The sequence below is a fragment of the Rana temporaria genome, chromosome 9, assembly GCF_905171775.1.
Source record: "Rana temporaria chromosome 9, aRanTem1.1, whole genome shotgun sequence".
Taxonomy (NCBI): domain Eukaryota; kingdom Metazoa; phylum Chordata; class Amphibia; order Anura; family Ranidae; genus Rana; species Rana temporaria.
In genome coordinates, this window is record NC_053497.1 from 164,344,559 (window position 1) to 164,366,300 (window position 21,742).

Consider the following 21,742-nt stretch of genomic DNA (forward strand, 5'->3'; position numbering starts at 1 on the left):
ACTGGCTTCCCTCCTCGTCCCCCTGGCTGCTGCGGGGGATGTGTCAGGATAGAGAGCGGGGGAAGGGGCTAGTAAATATTTCATTTTCTGGCCCCTTCATTTTCTAAATTAGCACAGTGAACATACTCGCTCAATATGTCCATTTATAACTGAAGCATACTAAACAGTGTTTACTATGCTTCATTTTGTGAATTAACAGGAAGCTGCTCAGCACAGAGCACTTCTCATTCATCCACTGTTCAGTGCAGCTGAGGCTACAGAGAAATACATTTGTGATTGAGCTTTGGGGTGCACACTCTAATGCAATAGGCTGCACACACCTATGCTTCACGGTGTTGGGGTTTGTACTGTACTGTAGGGTTTGTACCGCATACACACGATCGGAAATGCTCTAAGAAAAGTCCGATGTGAGCTCTTGGGTTGGAAATTTCGACCGTGTGTATGCTCCATCGGACTTTTGCTGTCGGAATTTCTGCCAACAAAAGATTGAGAGCAGGTTCTCTATTTTTCCGATGGAACAAGTTCCTATCGGAAAATCCGCTCGTCTGTATGCAATTCTGAAGCGCAAAAAAATATGCATGCTCAGAATCAAGCAGAAGAGCCAAACTGTCTATTGAACTTCATTGATCTTGGCTCGTCGTACGTCACTGCGTTATTGACAGTCGGAATTTCCGACAAGATTTGTGTGACCGTGTGTATGCAACACAAGTTTGAGCCAACATTCCTTCAGAAAAAATCCATGGTTTTCTTGTCAGAATTTCCGATCGTGCGTACGCGGTATATGAGTAAAATAAGTCCCATCATTGGTGTTGTTGGCAATAATAGTAACCACCAGCACTGGTGTAAGTGGCCACAATGACAGCCTCCATGTTTTCTTTCTGGTGTCCCATTATACACCCTGCATCCTCCAGAATACCCTATACATCCTACTTCCCCCAAAATCATCATATACCCTTCACACTCCAACAACACCCCATCATACACCCTGCAACCTTCAGAATCCCCCCATATATCCTGCTTCCCCCAATATCATCATATACCCTTCACACTCCAACAACACCCCATCATACACCCTGCAACCTCCAGAATCCCCTAATATATCCTGCTTCCCCAGAATCATCATATACCCTTCACCAGAGCATTTTTTCTCAGAAAATAGGTGCAGGAACTCAACCACGACTCCGTTCAGATTTCGAAAACAGTAGAAGGGTCTTAAAGGGGCATTAAATACCAGGGTTGCATTACATATAGAGTGCAGAGTTCAGGGGGTTACACACAGAGTGCAGAGCTGTCACTTCTAAACACAGAAACCAGACTTCTGTGTTTGCAAGCGATTGTGGTGAGCGGGCACCAAAGGGTCTGAGCCAGAGGTGGTGGAACTGAGTTCCCCCAAGTTCCCCCTGAAAAAAAGCCCTGCCCTTCACACTCAACAACCCCCCATCGTACACCCTGCAACCTCCAAAATCCCCTCATATATCCTGCTTCCACAGAATCCTTGTATACCCTTCACACTCAACAACCCCCCAACGTACACCCTGCATCCTACAGAACCCTCCCCATATATCCTGCTTCCCCAGAATCCTCATATACCCTTTACACTCAACAACCCCCCATCGTACACCCTGCAACCTCCAACATTCCCTCATATATCCTGCTTCCCCAGAATCCTCATATACCCTTTACACTCAACAACCCCCCATCGTACACCCTGCAACCTCCAACATTCCCTCATATATCCTGCTTCCCCAGAATCATCATATACCCTTCACACTCAACAACCCCCCATCGTACACCCTGCATCCTCCACAACCCCCCCTCCCTTCCCATATATCCTGCTTCCCCAGAATCATCATATACCATTCACACTCAACAACCCCCCATCGTACACCCTGCATCCTACAGAACCCCCCCATAGATCCTGCTTCCCCAGAATCATCATATACCATTCACACGCAACAACCCCCCATCGTACACCCTGCATCCTACAGAACCCCCCCATAGATCCTGCTTCCCCAGAATCATCATATACCATTCACACTCAACAACCCCCATCGTACACCCTACATCCTCCCGAATCCCCTCATATACTGTATCCTGCTTCCCCAGAATCCTTGTATACCCTTCACACTCAACAACCTCCCATTGTACACCCTGCATCCTTCAGAATCCCCCCATATATCCTGCTTCCCCAGAATCCTCATATACCCTTCACACTCAACAACCCCCCATTGTACACCCTGTATCCTCCAGAAACCCCCCCCCCCATATATATTGCTTCCCCAGAATTCTCATATACCCTTCACACTCCAACAACCCCCCCCATCGTAGACCCTGCAACCTCCAGAATCACCCCATGCACCATCCACTCAGCATATTCCAGCACCCTCTAGAATCCCCCTACCATACACCTAGCAACGTCCAGAATCCTCCCCATCTGCCTCATAGACATTGCATTGTACACACTTTTCTGAATGCATAAATTGCACATTACATGAGACTTTTGATTTGAGAAAATAATGTTATTATGTGGAAATAGGGAAACACGCCACAGTCTGCAGGGGTCCCCAAGAGCCACACAAAAAGCTCCAAAGGTCTGTAGGTTGGACACAAGGGATACATGTACAGTATATTAAAAACAGTGATTTTGTTTTTACTGTATTAACTAATGTTCACCTAAACCTAAAAAATGTAAATTAGATATTATATGAACATATGACTCCCTGAGGTCATCTAAGAAAGTAAGAAAATAACTTATGTAAAATCTTCATCCTCAGAATGTGTTACAAGCTCTATTTCTACCGATGCTGCTTATCACATACTTACAGTACACAGCACAGACAATGGGGTAATATGGTGCACTCGTAATCCCAAGTACTCGCATATCAAAGCGAGTTTTCCCATTGAAGTCAATGGAAACGAAAACAATTTGTTCCACATTGATTTCAATGGGATGCAATACCCAATGCGGCCAGAGGTGGGGGGTGCCAGAGAGCACCGAAAAAGGCCGAGGACACTTCGGCTTGTTTCCTGCGCCCCCGTACCTCAGGCCAAATGAGGTACTGCAGGCCTATTTAGCTTGAATTCTGCTCATCTTGCGAGTCAACACTGGCAAACCGAGTCAAAATAAAAAATAAAAAGTTTTCTCGCAAATCAAAACGCTCTCAAACCAAGTTACTCTTAAACCCAGGTTCCACTGTATATAGAGGGATATGGGATGAATAGAGGGGGAATAAATCATGTCCTTTAAATTAGGTCCATGTAAGGATGGATTTTAAGCTGTCCTCAGGAGGCTGCCAGTTCAACAGTTTTAGAAGGAAAAAACTCTGGAATGCAAGAAGGAAAAAGAACAGCGCCCTCTAAGTGCAGTAAGTAAAACATTTTAATTATAAATGTAGCGGGGTATCACTCTTTCGATGTGATATAAAAGACTACCATTGCTGATTGTGAAGGATCTCAGCTCCCTCTTGTGGCCGAGATGGGTTAGAGCCACCTGTATACATTTTGTTCTGGTACCGCAGAGAATGTTGGGGACTTGAGTTTAGGAGGAGAAGAGACTCCATTTGCCCTGGCCTGTAATAAACTACATTACCCAGAGAGCAGCTGTACAACCCTAAGATGCTTTGCCTTCCGGGAGGTAATTTAAGGTAGAGGACGTGTTTGACGTGCTCTCTCTGGACCGCCTCTTCAACCCAGGAGGACACTGCCAGAAGTGTCTCCACTGGGAGTAGGCCACATTTGAGGCCTACATACGCCCAGGAGCAGCGTCTTTGAGAAGAAGAGACGGAACCTCTGTCGGAGTGATCGGACGGGCTTCCAGTATCCCTGCGACTTGTAAGAGAACCGGAGGCTGCCGGCTAACAGGACTGTGACTGGAGATCGGGGACGGAGTGCCACAGATGGACATGGCCTGAACCAGTTGGGTGAGACAGGCACTTGCCCGAGAGTACTGACTTGAGGGAGGGAAGATTGCTGATATCCATCTTTGCGGTTTGGCTGTTTATCTTATTGCTTGTTGATCGAGTAATTGGTTCTATTACATTGTATAGTATTGTAGAGAGACAGAGAGCTGGGTGAGGCTTGGCAAGGGGGCGTTTCAATGTGTATGTTTTGTTGAAGGGGTCCCCCTTGCTGTGTGCTTACACAGGTCTGTATGACATTGTAGTCTAGCTAACACCTATGCCTTATTATTGTTACTGATCCTGCAGGGCTTTGCAGATAGTTTATCACTGTTTTACTCATGTTCCTTTGTTTCCATCTCAAGTAAAGTATTACTTTGGTTATCTTGAAGTCTGTGTGCAGCCTATCTTTTATACTGCAGGATCCCATCCATTTAAGGTAACCTTTAATTTGCATAATCTGTTGTAGTGTAATGGGATATTTTGCTTCCCCACAAGTTACTGGGGTCCACAACTCCCATATTACCAGTTGTGTCAAGGAAGGGTTTTGATCCATTTTAAGGGGTTTATCACAGAGCGTAGACCCAAAACAAACCAGCAGCTCCTCCGGGGGTAGTGCTACATAAACAATAAATTAATACACTCACAAGAGAGTAGTATGTTCAGACATGGGATAGAATGTGATCTGATTATTCCGCTCTGACTTCTGGGTGATCGCTGGTGTCAATAGCTTTGATGTTAATCCATGATCCTGCTGTGTGTACCGCCGTCTGTGTGCACCGCCGATCACTGCTCCCGCCATCCGGAAGCCCTATGCACCAACAGTGCAGCCGGAGGACAGCAAGATCGTGGATTAACATCAAAGCTATTGTCACCAGCGATCACCCGGAAGTCAGAGCGGAAGAACCACATCACATTCTATCCCATGCCTGAACATACCACTCTCTTGTGAGTGTATTCATTTATAATGAAAACTTTTTACTTACTGCATTTAGAGGATGCTGTTCTTTTTCCTTCTCACATACTTACACAGCACTATCTGGTTGATAAATTGAAGAATAATGTCCCAATATATCTTGAAAGCATGTCAAAGGACAGACAATTTTTTGTTTTAGACTTGCCAGCCATGGATTATAGTGCAGGACATTATATTGTATTTCAATGGCTATTAGATCCATGTCAGCAAATGTTAAATTGTAGGATTCTTACTCCAATTCTTCTTTAAAGTGTTACTAAACCCACAACAGTAAAATTAGTCTGTATATGCAGTAAAGCATGCTTGTTATACTCACTGTGGAACCTAAGGGGTTAACCCTCTGCATTATGTAAAAAGGCTGTTTTATCCAGTCTTCTCTGATCCTCCTCTTCTTCCGCTGACTCCAAAACAGGTCCGGATAAGACAGAGTAACTGGAGTCAGGCTGCACATGCTCAGTTTAGTGTGTATTGCTATAGAGTGTGAAAACTCCTCCCACAAGCTTTAACCAGACACTGATAGAAGTCAAAAGGTTACTATATACTGCTGATGAGAAAAAGTATTTAGCAGTTTATATTTAATTTATTAAATTATTGCATTTCCATGTTCTGTGTACTGTGGGAGACCAGATATAGTGAATATATAGTAAAGCCCTGTACACATGACCAGGATTCCCGGCGGTAAAAAGTCCGCCGGGAATCCCGTGGGGAAAACCAAGTACCTGCTTGTACATACCAGAGGTTTTCCCGTCAGGAAAACTGTGGTAAGAGCTTTGGCCGGTAATCCCAGCCGTGTGTATGTTCCACCGCAGTGTTTTCCATAGGGAAATTGCCAGGAAAAAGACCGGCGGGAATCGCGACAGGAAAAAAGAGAACATGTTCTATTTTTTCCTGCCAAAAGCTGTCTTGGCAGTTTTTCCGACGGGAAAACTGTTCGTGTCTACGAGGCAATAACACTTTAAGAAACCTTTTATCATGAGCGCTGTCAGGCAGCAAAAAGGCAGTTGAGGCACGTTTTTAAGTCCTCTCAGCCGCCTATCAAAAACACAGTTCTGGTGCAGTGAATAAAGATTTCAATGTGAAGTCCCTCTTGAAAAGCAGGCCTCTCACCTCTCAATTGCCATCTTATTGCATGCAAGCCACAGCGGACAATATGGTCCACAGTGGATCACAAGTCAGCAAAAAGGCTCAGGTGAAAGAGGCCCAAAGGGAACCATAATAGGAAAGTAATGGGAAAGTATTGAAGCCGTCATTGCTGACCTTTTTATGTAGATGAACTACCGTATTTTCCGGCATTTAAGACGACCTTTTGGGCTTAAAAACTTGCCTCAAAACCCGAGGGTCGTCTTATACGCCGGTACCAGACCTTGGTATCCATTACTTAAAAGCCGCGCCTCCTCCTTGTGGTTTTCCGTGATAGGCAGAACACTTCCCAGCAGAGCCTCTGTTCGGTGTTCTGCCTATCATGGATGTCTTCTCATCCTCGGCTTCGGACGAGAGGACCTCCGTGATAGGCGGAACACAGGCGCCTATCACGGAACAGCATGAGGAGGAGGTGCGGCTTTTGAATAATGGACGCCTGCAGTACAGGACTAAAGGTATGGCACAGTGAGGCATTTTGATGGCACAGTGAGGCATGGGGTGGCAGAGTGAGGCATGGGGTGGCAGAGAGAGGCCTGGGATGGCACATTGGGGCATGTTGATGGCACAGTGAGGCATGTTGATGGCACAGTGAGGCATGTGATGGCACAGTGAGGCATGTGATGGCACAGTGAGGCGTGTAATGGGCACAGTGAGGCGTGTAATGGGCACAGTGAGGCGTGTAATGGGCACAGTGAGATTTGAAAAAGCTGAATAAAGCATGTTCCTAGCAGCGTTTTTCTCCTGTCAGCGGTTGTTCTGGCTACCCCCCAGCTTCCAGACAGACTAGAAGGAAGGGGGTCATCTTATACAGCAAGTATATCCCAAAACCAAAATTTTAGCTGGAAAATTAGGGGGCCGTCTTATATGCCGGCAAATACGGTACTTCCCTGACTGGCATGCTGTACTGAGTCGTTGGTTTCAGTATTTTTTTAAGTTACTAATTGAAAAAAAATAAAGAAACTAATATTTTAATCTCTGCATTAAATGTTTATTTACAAAATACACTTTTTAACCACTTCCCGATGGCCGTACGAATATGTGCGGCCGCGGGGTGGTTCTAAATCTCTGACAGGACGCATATATGCGTCCTCCGCTCTTCCAGGCCACTAGAGGGTGCGCGAGCGCCGCCGGCGGCGCGCGCGTGCCCGCCGCATTCCTGAGATACCGATGCGCGTGCCTGGCGGCCGCGATGTCCGCCAGGCACTCGCAATTGGCGGTTACAGGGACAAGGACATGGATCTCTGTGTGTAAACACAGAGATCCATGTCCTGTCAGGGGAGAGAGGAGACCGATCTGTGTTTTTCCTTTGTACATAGCGACACAGCATCGGTCACCTCCCCCAGTCACCCCCACAGTTAGAACACACCCAGGGAATACATTTAACCCCTTCCATGCCCCCCTAGTGTTAACCCCTTCACTGCCAGTCACATTTATACAGTAATCGGTACATTTTTATAGCACTGATCGCAGTATAAATGTGAATGGCGCCAAAAATGTGTCAAAAGTGTCCGATGTGTCCGCCATAACATCGCAGTCCCAATAAAAATCGCAGATTGCCGCCATTACTAGCAAAAAAAAATAATAATAAAAATTTATATTAATTCTGTCCCCTATTTTGTAAGCGCTATAACTTTTGCGCAAACCAGTCGCTTATTGCGATTTATTTTTTTACCAAAAATATGTAGAAGAATACGTATTGGCCTAAACTGAGAAAAAAAATGTTTTTTAAAAAAAAAAAAATGGGCTATTTATTATAGTAACAAGTAAAACATATTGACTTTTTTTCAAAATTGTCGCTCTATTTTTGTTTATAGCGCAAAAAATAAAAACCGCAGAGATGATCAAATACTACCAAAATAAAGCTCTATTTGTGGGGAAAAAAGAACACGAATTTTGTTTGGGAGCCACGTCGCATGACCGCGCAATTGTCAGTTAAAGCGACGCAGTGCCAGAAGCTGAAATTTCACCTGGTCAGGAAGGGGTATACGTGCCCAGTAAGGAAGTGGTTAAAGAAAAAAAATATCCAACATAATTGTAAAAACTAAAAAAAGAGATATTTTTGCCATACTGTAATTGTGAAATTTTACAGTGGTTCAAAGCTTATTTATTTCAACCTGAGCACACAGAGGTATGTTGACAATAATATACATAAAGGTGTGCTTTTATAAAAATAATTCCTTTTCCTCTAGACGTAAAGAGTTCCCCCCTTGTCCTCTGTGATTACCTTAAAGTGAACAACTCAACACCAAGTTCACTGTATGGACCCCTTTTGTAATCTGTACATGTATCCCCCATAAATATTTGCTTTGTAAATAAAAACCGCTAAGTGGGCCTTCAATGCATGTAGCCTGAGCTCCAAGGGAGGATGGATTCCTTACTTGCTTTCTTACAATGGCCTTTAGCAGGGCCGGATTAACAATGGGGCTGATGGAGCTGCAGCTCCAGGCCCCTTTCTCAAGATAGGCCCATTTGCCCAAAAAAAAAAAAAATTCAAAAAAAAAAATTATCGACTTTGGGGGGTTGTAGCTCGATGACCAGAAGTCACAGAAACCCCATATTTGGGGGGTAGGCATGGGAAGAGCTACCCCACAACTGGTCAAAATATGGGACAGCTATCATTTATGGTTCCGGAGATACAGGCCTGCTTGCACAGCCTGTCAGAAGCTACATTCAGAGCGGCCAATATAAATACAAGCTGACCCACTGCAGCAAACTGATAGGATCACAGTGCTTATAATAATTATTTGTATATTACTCATGGTAATTAACCCCTTACCACCCAGGCCAATGCTGACACTTCTCTACTAAATGTAAAAATCATCATTTGTTTTTTGCTAGAAAATTACTCTATGGTGGTCTTTGCACTTTTTATGTTGCAGGGTACAGAGCTGCACGATTCTGGCTAAAATGAGAATTGCATTTTTTTTGCTTAGAAGATAGATCACGATTCTCTCACGATTCTTGCGGTGTAACATCATCTTTCACATTAAAACAACAACAAAAAAAATGGGCTAACTTCACTGTTTTGTTTTTATGGTTTTTATTATTCATTGAAGTGGGCAAATGCAGTGTGACATAAAATATTGCAGCAATAGCCATTGTATTCCCTAGAGTCTCTGCTAAAATATATATAATGTTTGGCGGTTCCAAGTAATTTTCTAGCAAATAATTTTGCTTTTTAACTTAAAGCGGGGGGTTCACCCTATTAAAAAAAAAAAAAATGTATTTTTTTATTCTACCATTACATTCGGCATCGTAGCGCGAGCTACAGTATGCCGGTCTTATATTTTTTATCCCCGTACTCACTGTGCTATGGATCATTGAAGATTCCGGGGAATGGGCGTTCCTATGGTGAGAGAAGGTGATTGACGGCCGGCCCTGGCACGTCACGCTTCTCCGGAAATAGCCGAAATAGGCATGGCTCTTCACGGCGCCTGCGCATAGCCTGTGCGCAGGCGCCGTGAAGAGCCGAGACCTACTCCGGCTGTCTTCGGGGAGCGTGACGTGCCAGAGCCGGCCGTCAATCATCCTCCCTCTCCATAGGCACGCCCATTCCCCGCGGGAGTCGGAATCTTCAATGATCCATAGCACAGTGAGTACGGGGATTAAAAATTTAAGACCGGCATACTGTAGCTCGCGCTACGATGCCGAATTTAATGATATAATGATGTTAAGGAGGGTGAACCACCGCTTTAAGAAACAAGTGTTGGGCTTTAAGTGGTTAAATTTAGTTACAATGTTAGTTAGCTACAATGTTTCATGTTGTTTACAAACTTGGCAGACTGCTGAGATTTTTTCTTTACACACAGAAGTTTATCCCTTTTGATCTAAGAAGGAAGTGTTAGTTACAATGTTTCCTGTTAAAAACTTGGCAGACTCTCCAGATATTTTTTTTTGACAGCTGAAAGTCTCTCCACTTGTTATATGAAAGAATCAACAAACTCTGCATTGGAGATCGTCAGGGGGGTTGAATCGAGATCACAATTATTTTAACGATTAATTCTGCAGCTCTAGCACGGTATTTGCGCAGCAATTTTTCAAACATGTTTCATTCATTAAAAAAAACACTATTTAGTTAAGTTGGCACGATTTTTTTTGGTATCCTAAGCGATGCTTTAAATTTTTTTTAGGTTACATGTTTAGAGTTACAGAGGAGGTCTAGTACTAGAAATATTGTTCTCGCTCCAATGATCGTGGCACATGTAACCTGTGTGTATCTGGCTCTGATACTACCAGTGCCTACCCAGCCACTGGCTAGTATCTCTCCCCAGACTGTCTCCACACACCCTCTCACCTGCTGACCTGTGGATGGGGGAATCACTCCTGCAGTGTTATTGTGTTCTGCCAGTGAGTACAATGATCAGCCACCCCCATTGAAAACGTCTAGTAGTGACGAAACGCGTCTGGGAGGCTGCGTCAGTGACGTCACCACGCCAAGGAGGAGGGCTCCTCAAGCCGGCCGGCTTTACTATTGCTGTTATACGCTGTTTTTATTCGTACTGATGTAAGTACATTACTTTTAAATAAATTTCCTTATCTTGCGGTATTACGCTATTGTGCCCCTTCTTTATCCTTGATATATGTGTCTGGATCGCTTGATTGCTAATGTCCTGAGCGGGGGGTAACGAGAGTGGACTGCAACTGCCTTCCAATTCTATGCTGAGGCTGGGATCTCGCTGCTTAATTACAAGTGTGTCCACCCTGAAGTATCTAGAGGATTGAAAGGCCGTGGCTGGGCTAAAGCCAAATGCATTAAAGACTTGCCGTTTGGTAAGCAGCTTATTCTTACGGTGGAGGATTTGCACTAAAAGTATGCATGTCACCTGGGTGTTCGTGGTTTGACCAACTTTAAGAACTTAGTGTCATTCATCAAACAAACTAAAGGCTCTATCCGTTAATATTGTCCTCAAGGAGATCATATCAACTTTATCTTCAGTGATTGACTTTTATTTTTCATTGTGATTGGCGCAGCTTTTTATATTATATATTGGCAGCACTGATTGTTTTGGGAAAAACCTAACAGGCTGGTTGTACTCAAGTCGATTAATAGATTGACTTGTGTAAAACCAGCTAGCCCATACATAGATTGACTATGGCTGGTCTCTGCATAATTGGCGTAATTTCAATCCATGTATGACCCGCTTAACCACTACGCAGTCCCTAAATATCCTTCCACTCCTGTACATAGCGCTTACTGTCATACTCTCCACACTCCTCTCCTGTACATAGTGCCCACTGTCATACCCTACACACTCCTCTCCTGTACATAGTGCCCACTGTCATACCCTCCATACTCCACTACTATACAGAGCGCCCACTGTCATACCCTTCACACTCCTCTCCTGTACATAGTGCCTGCTGTCATACACTTCTCTCCTCTACATAGTGACCACTGTCGCACCCTCCACACTCCTCTCCTGTACATACTGCTCACTGTCATACCCTCCACACTCCTCTTCTATACATAGTGTTCACTGTCATACCCTCCACACTCCTCTCCTATACAAAGTGCCCCATCATACCCTCCACACTTCTCTCTAGTACGTGCTACCCTCTGTCATACCCCCACACTCTTCCTGTACATACTGCCCATTGTCATACCCTTCACACTCCTCTCCTGTACATAGTGCCTTTTGCCGTACCCTTTGCACTCCTCTCCTGTACAATGTGCCCACTGTTAGACCCTCCACATTTCTCTCCCTCACCTGCACATACTTCCCACTTATATACCGTCCATACTCCTCCCCTATGTCGCTTACCCACAAAAACAGTTCTTTAAAATTATACTGAATATCCTCAATGTTACCAGCTCTAGAATGGACACACTTTTGTTAGTTCAACTAAAGGAAATCTCAGTTCTCATATTTGTTCTGCCCCATTATTAGTACTCATTTAATTTTGTGATTACTACTATGATGTATAAAGGAACATCGGGGATCTCAGCTACTCTAAATATAGCACTTATATAAAAAAGTTTCCCTGAAAATATTTTTTAAATGTTGGCAACTGTGCACTTAGGCACTGCCCAAGGGCCACTGGGTCAGTAGGGGCCCCATGAGAGGCTCCTGGGATCCTGTGATAATAAAGCGGTAGTAAACTTTCCTGACATTACTACTTTTTAGAGGCCCTGGGGTAGGTTATGCCACAACGTACAAGTATACACAGCATATTAGCACATTAGTGTACACTTAAATTTTCAGACTGAGCCCTCCAGTGCTGCGCGGTGATGAATTAGGCGAGGCCCGGGCGCTTCCATCTTCACCCGGTCTTCCTTCTGGGTTCTGTGTCTTTGGTCACTTGCCTTGGCCGTGCTGCATTCATGTCATTCCCACGCATTTATTTATTATTTATAAAAGGCCCCACCAAAATCCTCAGCACCAGGCCCATGATGTTCTTAATCTGGCCCTGGCCTTTAGTCATGGCTGGAATTGAATGGTTGCTTTTTATGACCTCCTGGTAATATGAGGTCAGAATTCCCATGCTGAGAGGTTACTACTAGGGATAAATGAATGTTCCTGTGTTGGGATTGCAGACTCTTGCTTGAAGTTCATAAACTTTACAGTGAAGCCCAATGAAATCTATCATGGGCAAAAAAAAGCAATAAAAGACCCAAACCCAGCAACACTAGGTCCCCCACCAGCAACAACAGACCTCTCAGCAACAATAGACCAACCCTGCAAAAATAGATCCCCTCCAGCTGAAAAAAAACCCCCAGCAGCCAGCATCAATAGACCCTGCAGCTCAACCCCAGCATCCCTTGCCGTTACATACATTTAGTGCTGGAGGTGCCGGAAGTATATTCCCCCCACGTTCCCACTGAAAAAAAGCCCTGCATCTAACAATGCCAAAATTAAAGATTTTAAAATTACGGGAATGCCGCGTACACACAATCGGTTAAACCGATGAGAATGGTCTGATGGACCGTTTTCATCAGTCAAAACCGATCGTGTGTGGGCGCCATCGGTTAGTTAACCATCGATTCCAAACCGATAGGACAAAACCGTAAAAAGTAGGCACGACCATAGGTTAAAAATCCACGCATGCTCAGAATCATCGTCGTTGTTTTTTACGTCACCGCGTTCTGACACGATCGTTTTTTTAACCAATGGTGTGTAGGCGCCATGGACCATCAGTCAGCTTCATCGGTTTACCGATGAAAACGGTCCATCAGTCCATTCTCATCGGATGGACTGATCGTATGTACGCGGCATAACTCTACTTATGCAGATTTTTCAGCTCTCTTTCCATCCCTTTAAATTATTGGCTTCTTTGACTTAGCTAACCAGTTGCAAAGTCTCTCCACTGCATTATTGGTTGTTCCTCTTTTCTGGTGGCATATCAGTAAAATATTTGGCCTAAGGTTTGCAATTTGAACATTTTGTGAATCCTGGGGATTTGTCATGAACTCGTCATAACAGCAAACCCAATCCTCATCCCTAGTTACTACCACATATGGAGGCGTGCTTGCTTATTAGGGTGATAATTTTATAGGGGGCACAGATTTTCATTTTGTCACGCAAGGCCAAAAATGCAGGATCCTATTTCTACCCCAGCATGGATCGGAGGTCATTGATGAGGGGCAGGGGTGGACTGACCACTCGGGCACTATGCCACTAGGGGGGCCCATCAGGGCTGCCAGCCTCAGTAAAACCAGGGACAGTATGTAAAAATCTATGTTTTTTTTACATCTGTCCCTGAAATGTCCTTTACCAGGGATGGACTGGCCATCGGGACAACCGGGAGATTCCTGGTGGGCCAATGGCTCAGTGGGCCGGTCGGAGGTCCGTGGTGATCTACCCGTCAATCGCCGACAGCTGGCGCTTGACGGGTAGATTGAGATTTAGCGAGCATGCAGAGTAGCGCAGTAAGCGTGTGTAATATGTTCTCTCTCCTGTCGCAGCTCCTCCTCTCTTCTCGTCCATTCCTATTTGATTGTGACATCATCTGGGATGGACGAGAAGAGAGGAGGGGCCGCTGGGGAGCCGAGTGAGGCTGGCTGGTAAACGATGTGCACCATAATGTGCCCTGTGCCCTAATGTGCTATGTGCCCTGATGTGCTATGTTCCCTGTGTCCTGATGTGCCCTGTGTCCTGATGTGCCCTGTGTCCTGATGTGCCCCGTGCCCTGAATTTCCCAGTGCCCTGATGTGCCCCGTGCCCCGATGTGCTGTGCCTCAATGTGGTCTGCCCTGATGTGCTGTGATGGGCCCTGATGTGATGTGCCCTGTACGTGTTGTGCCCTGATGTGCCCCGTGCCCTGATGTGCTGAGCTCTGTACTATGCCCTGATGTGCACTGTACCCTGATGTGTTGTGCCCTGGGCCAGTCTGGATGAAGTCCAGGGCCACATATTTGTCCCAGTCCAGCCCTGTCCCTTACCGACATCCTTTTGGTCTAAAAATCCAAATTCAGTGTGTGTGTATGTGTATTCTGTGTGTATGTATACTGTGTGTGTATACCGTGTGTGTATATTGTGTGTCTGTGTGTGAATACTGTGTATGTATACTGTCTGTGTATTCTGTTTGGCCCCATAATCCAGTGCCAGGGGGCCCCATAATCTCCTTTTGCCTGGGGACCCCATAATCTCCTATTGTCCAGGGGCCCCATAATCCCATATTGCCTGGGGGCCCCATGAGTTGTCAGTCCACCCCTGATGAGGGGTAAAAAAATGCCGTTCTCTTGGAATGAGAGCTTTCTGTAAAGTGGGGCCTGTTGAGTGCTCTGATTTGAAGAGAAATGGTCAATGGTCCTTTGAACAATTTAATTGAGCATATTAGTTTAGCCACCAGAGTAGATTGCATCCCCACCTTGCCTTTAAGCCTCTAGCTCTACCATTATATTTTTTTGTCAAACATTCAATAAAAATGTTTAGATATGTCCACCTCTTGGATTACTGTTGTCAGTTAAAAAAAATGTGTTTTTGTCAGACACAAAAGGCTCTTCATAACACCAAGTGCATTAAAGTATACATTTCCATGGCAAGGAACCAATGTCAAAAGAAAAACAGAATCTTGTAAGTCTATAGTAGAAATAAATGAAAAGCTAAGACGAGTGGACAAAAACTGCAATTGTTTTAAGTCACTGATGTCTGTAAGACTAAAATTACACATAAATGTTGGTTATAAGTATTAGGCAACCTCTGTCAGGACAGAAATTGTCATTCAGCCTTACTTAATACCAGATTATGTTCCTTGTCTTAAACCCTTGACCTCTGAAAAATGTACCCCACTTCCTGACCAGTCCATTTTTTGCAATACGGCACTGCGTTACTTTACTGACAATTGTGCGGTCGTGTGACGTTGTACCCAAATAGAATTTATGTCATTTTTTCCCAAAAAATAGAGCTTTCTTTTGGTGGTATTTGGTCACCTCTGACTTTTGTATTTGTAGCGCCCCCTTACTTTCAGTATGGGCACTACGCTAAAGTTAGTGGGGAATGGGAGAGTTATTTTGCTCCCATTCACATATTTCTAAATTGGGCTGCTGTCATTCCTGAACTGTCCTGTAGGTCAGTCTGCGCTCCTGGGGTGTTGTTTACATCCCTTGGGCGACAGTTGGCGCTAGAGGGGTTCTGGCAGAGCCGCTTTTCCCCAGCAGCCAATTGGAGGAGTTTTCCCTCGCGGGGCATGCTGGGGGAGAGTATATCTGTGGCAGACAGCATTTTGTGTGGTTCTTCGCGGGTTCCGGGTTCCAGGTGCGGCACCCACCTTTAGGGTGTGCGCATCCAACGGACCCCGGCGATGGTCTTTCAGGCCGGGGTTGCATTCTACGCGGAGCTCCATGTTCCTGAGAGGGGCCCTAGTGACTTACTGGGTCCCCCACTTTGCTGAGAAGATCCCAGGCTGTATGCCATTCGATGGGGGGGTCGGCTTGAGGAGAACCCGGGGGCAGGTTGTCCAACAGGGCTTGAACGAACCATCGGGGATCTGGTGACTGGAATGTTGACAGGTACTCTATTGCTGTCATCCGGTGACCTATGCTTAATCTACTGGGAGGATTCGCTAAATCTCAATCTGTTCATTTAGCTCATTCAAATAATTGGCCTGTGGCAGAGGCCCTAGAGCCAGGTCTGTGGCAGAGACCTGTTCTTCCCAGAAAACCTAAAGTGACACTTCGGCTGCCAGGCTCGTGACAGAAGTCTGTCCGGGGGCACTTCACCCACTCTGGCTAGAGTGGAAACGGATTGCAATTGATACTACTGAGAGCAGGATTGCTCGATTCATATCCAGGCCTGATACTGCAAAGTTCTCTCGTGCTTCATCAACCTTTTCTCCTCATTTGATGTTGATGTTGGCCATGTTGGGCCTGGAAATAAAGCATTTGAAAACCTTTATTCAATGACTGGACATTCGCTCACTACTCTAAGCTACTCTACTTATCAACCGCACCCCTAGACAACACTGAAAGGGTAACTTAATATGACGATCTCAACAACAACCAGCGGCTCCTGAGGGGGTAGCGCTACATATTTTTTGCGCTATAAACAAAAGACAGAACATTTTGAAATTAAAAACACAATATTTTTTACTTTCTGCCAAAAAAATCCAATAAAATAATAATAGAAAAAAATAAAAAACTCAACACACAGCCATTAATGTCTAAACCGCTGGCAACAAAAGTGAGTACACCCCTAAGTGAAAATGTCCAAATTGGGCCCTAAGTGTCAATATTTTGTGTGGCCACCATTATTTTCCAGCACTGCCCTAACCCTATTGGGCATGGAGTCCACCAGAGCTTTAACAGGTTGCCACTGGAGTCCTCTTTCACTCCTTCATGACAACATCACAGTGAATATTAGAGACCTTGCGCTCCTCCACCTTCCATTTAAGGAAGCCCCACAGATGCTCAATAGGGTTTAGGTCTAGAGACATGCTTGGCCAGTCCACCACCCTTACCCTCAGCTTCTTTAGCAAGGAAGAAGTCATCTTGGTGGTGTGTTTAGGGTCGATATCATGTTGGAATACTGCCCTGGGGCCCAGTCTCCGAAGGGAGGGGATCATGCTCTGCTTCAGTATGTCACAGTACATGTTGGCTTCACAGAACTATATTTATACTGAGATTAAATTACACACAGGTGGACTCTATTTACTAATTAGGTAACTTCTGAAGGCAATTAGTTCCACTAGATCAGGGGTCTTCAAACTTTTCCAACAAAAGGGCCAGTTTATTGCCCTTTAGGACTTTAGGAGGGCCGAAATGTGACCAGCAAAGGCAGAAAATGTCACGGCCCAGCCTCAGTGAAGATAAATATGGGTTGGTGGTCAATAAGAATCCCATCATTGGTATTGGTGGAAGATATAGTGCCCCATTGATGGTGTCAGTGGGAGGAATAGTCCCCCAAGGGCCGGAAAAAGGCTAGAAAAGGGCCACATCTGGCCCTCGGGCCGCAGTTTGGAGACCCCTGCACACACTTTTCAGATACAGTGGAACCTTGGATTACGAGCATAATCCGTTCCAGGCGAATGCTCATAATCCAAAGTACTTGCATATCAAAGCGAGTTTCCCCATTGAAGTCAATGGAAACGAAAATAATTAGTTCTGCATTGACTTTAATGGGATGCAATACCGCATGCGGCCGTATAGCCTCGAAACGGCCGACCTCGGCAAACCTCGGAAAGACTTCCTACGCAAGATTTGCCGAGGTCGCCCGAGGACGAGCCGTGCTGTCCTCGGGCGTTTCCATGCATTTCCGAACGGCACCAATCGGCATTGATCGCCCACGTTTGGCTCTGTTCGGCTCCGGTGCCCACCGCTTTGGCCTGAATCATGCTCGTTTTACGCAATCCGAGGTTCTGCTGTATTTATTTGTAAAAAATGTAACCTTCCACTTCACAATTATGTGCCACTTTGTGTTGGTCTATTACATAAAATCCCCATAAAATAGATTTACATCTTTGGTTGTAACATGACAACATTTGGAAAATTTCAAGGGGTGTGAATACATTTTCAAGGCACTGTACTTGCACAATGACTTTCCCCAGGGTCGAATATATTCTCCAATGAAATCAAATGTGAGGTGTGGCAATGCTGGAGTGCAATTTGCAGGCAGAGGCAGACAGGTTCCTAAACAAGGGCCGTCATGGCTAGGTATTCTTTAAACTTAAAGCGGATGTGCCACTAAAAAAATATATTAAAAGCCAGCAGCTACAAATACTGCTACAGCTGCTGACTTTTAATATAAGGACACTTACCTGTCTTGGAGTCCAGCGCCGTCCGCAGCAGATGACGAGCGATCGCTCGTCACCCTGCTGCTCCCCCCTCCATCCACGGTGAGGGAACCAGGAAGTGAAGTGCTCCGGCTTCACTGCGCGGTTCCCTACGGCGCATGCGCGAGTCGCGCTGCGCCCGCCGATTGGCTCCCGCTGTGTGCTGGGAGCCGAGTGTTCCCAGCATACAACGGGGGACGGACGGGAAGTAAGGAAAAAACCCGTCTTTTGCCCATATCGTGTGGCCGGAAGTAGGTGCAGATACCTGTCTGTAGACAGGTATCTGCACCCCCCTCCCCCCTGAAAGGTGTCAAATGTGACACCGGAGGGGGGGAGGGTGCCGATCAGCATGACTTTACTTTAGAGTGGAGATCCGCTTTAAGCTGCACATTTAGTGACCTTGCCATATGGCCATACAGTGTAAACTATTAGCCGGATTCACATAGAGCGGCGCATCTTTAGACCGGCGTAGCGCATCTCATATGCGCTACGCCGACGAAAATCAGTGAGGCAAGAACAGTATTCACACAGCACTTGCTCCCAAACTTGCGCCGGCGTAACGTAAATTGGCCGGCGTAAGCCCGCCTAATTCAAAGTAGGAAGGTAGTGGGTGTCATCTATTAAAATGAAGCGTGACCCCATGTAAATGAAGGGCCGAACGGCGCATGTGCGCGCATGCTCAGAATCACGTTGCATATACTCTCTAAGGCCCCGTACTCACGACCAAACATGTCTGCTGAAACTGGTCGGCAGACCAATTTCAGCAGACATGTTCCGTCGTGTGTACAGCCGCGCGGACAGGATTCCAGCAAACAATTGTCTGACAGACCGTTTCTGAGCAGACAACTGTTTCCCGGACTTGCTTTAAAACAGTCCGCTGGAAACCTGTCCGCCCGGACATGTACGGTCGTCTGTACAGACCTACCGTACATGTCCTGCCGCCCGCCATCCCTCGCATGCGTCGAATGACTTCGACGCATGCGTGGAAGCATTTTCAAGGCAGGCCGCCCACGCCGGCGCGTCATTGTCGCGGCGACACCGCGTCATCGACGCGGCGACACCGCGGACACGCCCCGCGTATTGTTTACGCGCGGTCTTCTGTTCGATGGTGTGTATAGCCATCGAACAGAAGTCCCCGGGCAGGCCCCGGCCAGACAAGTCCGATGGAAACGGTCTGCAGACCGTTTTCATCGGACATGTCCTGCCGTGAGTACTCGGCCTTAGATACGACGGCTCAATGCCTACGACGTGAACGTAACCTACGCCCAGCCCCATTCATGTACGACTTACGTAAACAACGTAAAATACAACGGCTGTTCCGACGTCCATACCTTTGCATGGGATGCGCCTCCTATATGGTGCTTTAAATTTACGCCGGACGTACGCCTTACGTAAACATCGTTGACTACTGTGACGGGCGTAAGTACGTTCGTGAATCGGCGTATCTTGCTCATTTACATATTCAACGCGTAAATCAATGGAAGCGCCCCTTGCGGCCAGCGTAAATATGCGCCCAAGATACGACGGCGTAGGAGACTTACGTTGGTCGGATGAGGCCAAAATTCAGGCGTATCTTCTATTAAGAATTAGGCGCAGAGATACAAAGGCGCATCCGTGCCCTTACGTGGCGTATCAGAAGATACGTTGGCGTAAGTGTCTGTGAATCTGGGCCTTTGTCTGTAGCTGTGACACCTGAGAGCCACAGCTATAGCTTTTTTTTTCTCATCGAAAGTACTGTGCGCTCCTATGCACGAAACAACCACCACCAGCATTTACTCATGTGCACGTATAGGCATATGTTTCATAACTATACACAAAAAATTATGGCCTCACACAAGAGCCCTTACGAAGGTTGAACATTTTTTTTACATTACTATGTTTAAATATATGGAAAGCCAAAACTTTTTTCTTAGGCTTGGGTAGAATAGGGAATGATTCTCGTTGTTTTCCGTGTTTCATCTGTGATTTTTGAAATATTTAAAAATTTTAATTTAAAAAACTTTGGTTTGACATGCACTTTAATCATTCAAGATTTTATTTTTGGGGGGTTAACATCTACTTTAAGCACTCAAATAATGATCATCATTTACAGGTGAAACCGGCAGCATTACACAATAAGGTGATCATCTTACCTGTGTAAGTGGTAACAACAGACAAGAAAAGGATCAGTGATGAAGATAGTAAGTACCGATATTTCCTCATCATACAGATGTTGCTTCCTCCTCTACCTGCCGTGTGTCTCCTCCGTTCTGTGGAATAGTGTGGTTAGCCTGAGGCTGGATTATAAGTGAGCAATCCAGCTCTTTTGGACAGGTCTAGGTGTGTCTCCAGCTTCTAGACACTGCCAAGTAAAATATCCTTACTAAACTGAAAGTTAATATACGGCACTCTGGATTATCCTCAGTGAGCTCAGAAGAGATGTCATTGTCTACCCAGTATTAATCACATTCTTGAGTAATAAAGAACACAAGCCAGGATTTCATCCATGACAAACATAATGAAATACACCTGCCAAGCACTTCTGCAGTTGCATACCTAATATTCCCAATAAACCCTGTGCATATTTCACAATGCTATACAGAGATGTCTAATGTGCATAATGAAGGCCCCTTGACCCGCCCTGCACTAAGGAAAGGGAGCCTTGACTGCTGGATGCTTGGCAACCAGTCAGGGTGTCAACATGAGGAGGGAGTCGGAGTGGCTCCGCTGGGATTGGCTACGATGGCACGGGGTGAGGGGGTGGAGACAGAACTCTAGAAATAGCTACGCAGTAGTTCTCAAGGCCTGTGGGGGCCCCTTTTGCCCGGTCCGCTTGTCTTCTTACTTTTCTTCTGTACGTCCTCCTTCTTCTGTTTATCTTGTTCATTCCGATTCTTCCAATCTCAGCAGGTATCAGCAGTTCCTTAGGGTTTTCCGCCTCTGCCTTTCTCGGTTGGGCCTGCCTCCTGCTGATTTCTCAACACACTCCTTTCGCATTGGCGCCACCACTGCTGCGCGGGGGATGGGTTTCTCAGACGAGGATCTGCAGCGCTTGGGTAGGTGGGATTCTTCTCGTTTTTCTCCTTATGTTCGTCCTCATCGTTTGTGTTGATTTCAGGTTCCCCTCCGGTTCGGGTTTGGATCGTCGGTGATTCTTTTATCTACTGGGCTGCCCGGCATGCCTCCGACAGATACTACGGGAGGAACCTTGGTTTTCCTTTCACGGTTGCCAGAATACGCTGGTGTGGCTTCCATGGGCTTCGCTGGGTGAACTTGTTGCCGGAGCTACTGAACCTCGGGAGATTTGTTCAAGGTCCGATTGTTATTATCATTCACGCTGGGGGAAATGACGTTGGCATGTCTCGTTCGGTGGACCTCATTTCGTCGATAAAACGGGACATTGCTCAGTGCTGTGCCTCGTTCACTGATGTGACGGTCGTTTGGTTGGAAATTGTCCCTCGACGGGTCTGGGCTCACGGCACCCCGGGTGCGGGCCTGGAGAGTTTTTGGCGCAAGGTAAATGTGTCAAAATTTGTTCGCCGTATCG

At 45.9% G+C, this 21,742-nt stretch overlaps 1 protein-coding gene across 1 annotated transcript in view; it reads right to left on the minus strand.

Moving 5' to 3' along the window:
* LOC120914272 (major histocompatibility complex class I-related gene protein-like) overlaps window positions 1-21,530 on the minus strand; it is a 51,261-nt gene extending 29,731 nt beyond the window's left edge. Inside the window, exon 1 of the mRNA XM_040324896.1 lies at window positions 20,349-21,530. Coding sequence (XP_040180830.1) covers window positions 20,349-20,421 — 73 coding nt within the window. The 5' untranslated portion in view covers window positions 20,422-21,530. The remainder of the gene's footprint in view (window positions 1-20,348) is intronic.
* Window positions 21,531-21,742: the final 212 nt, after the last annotated feature.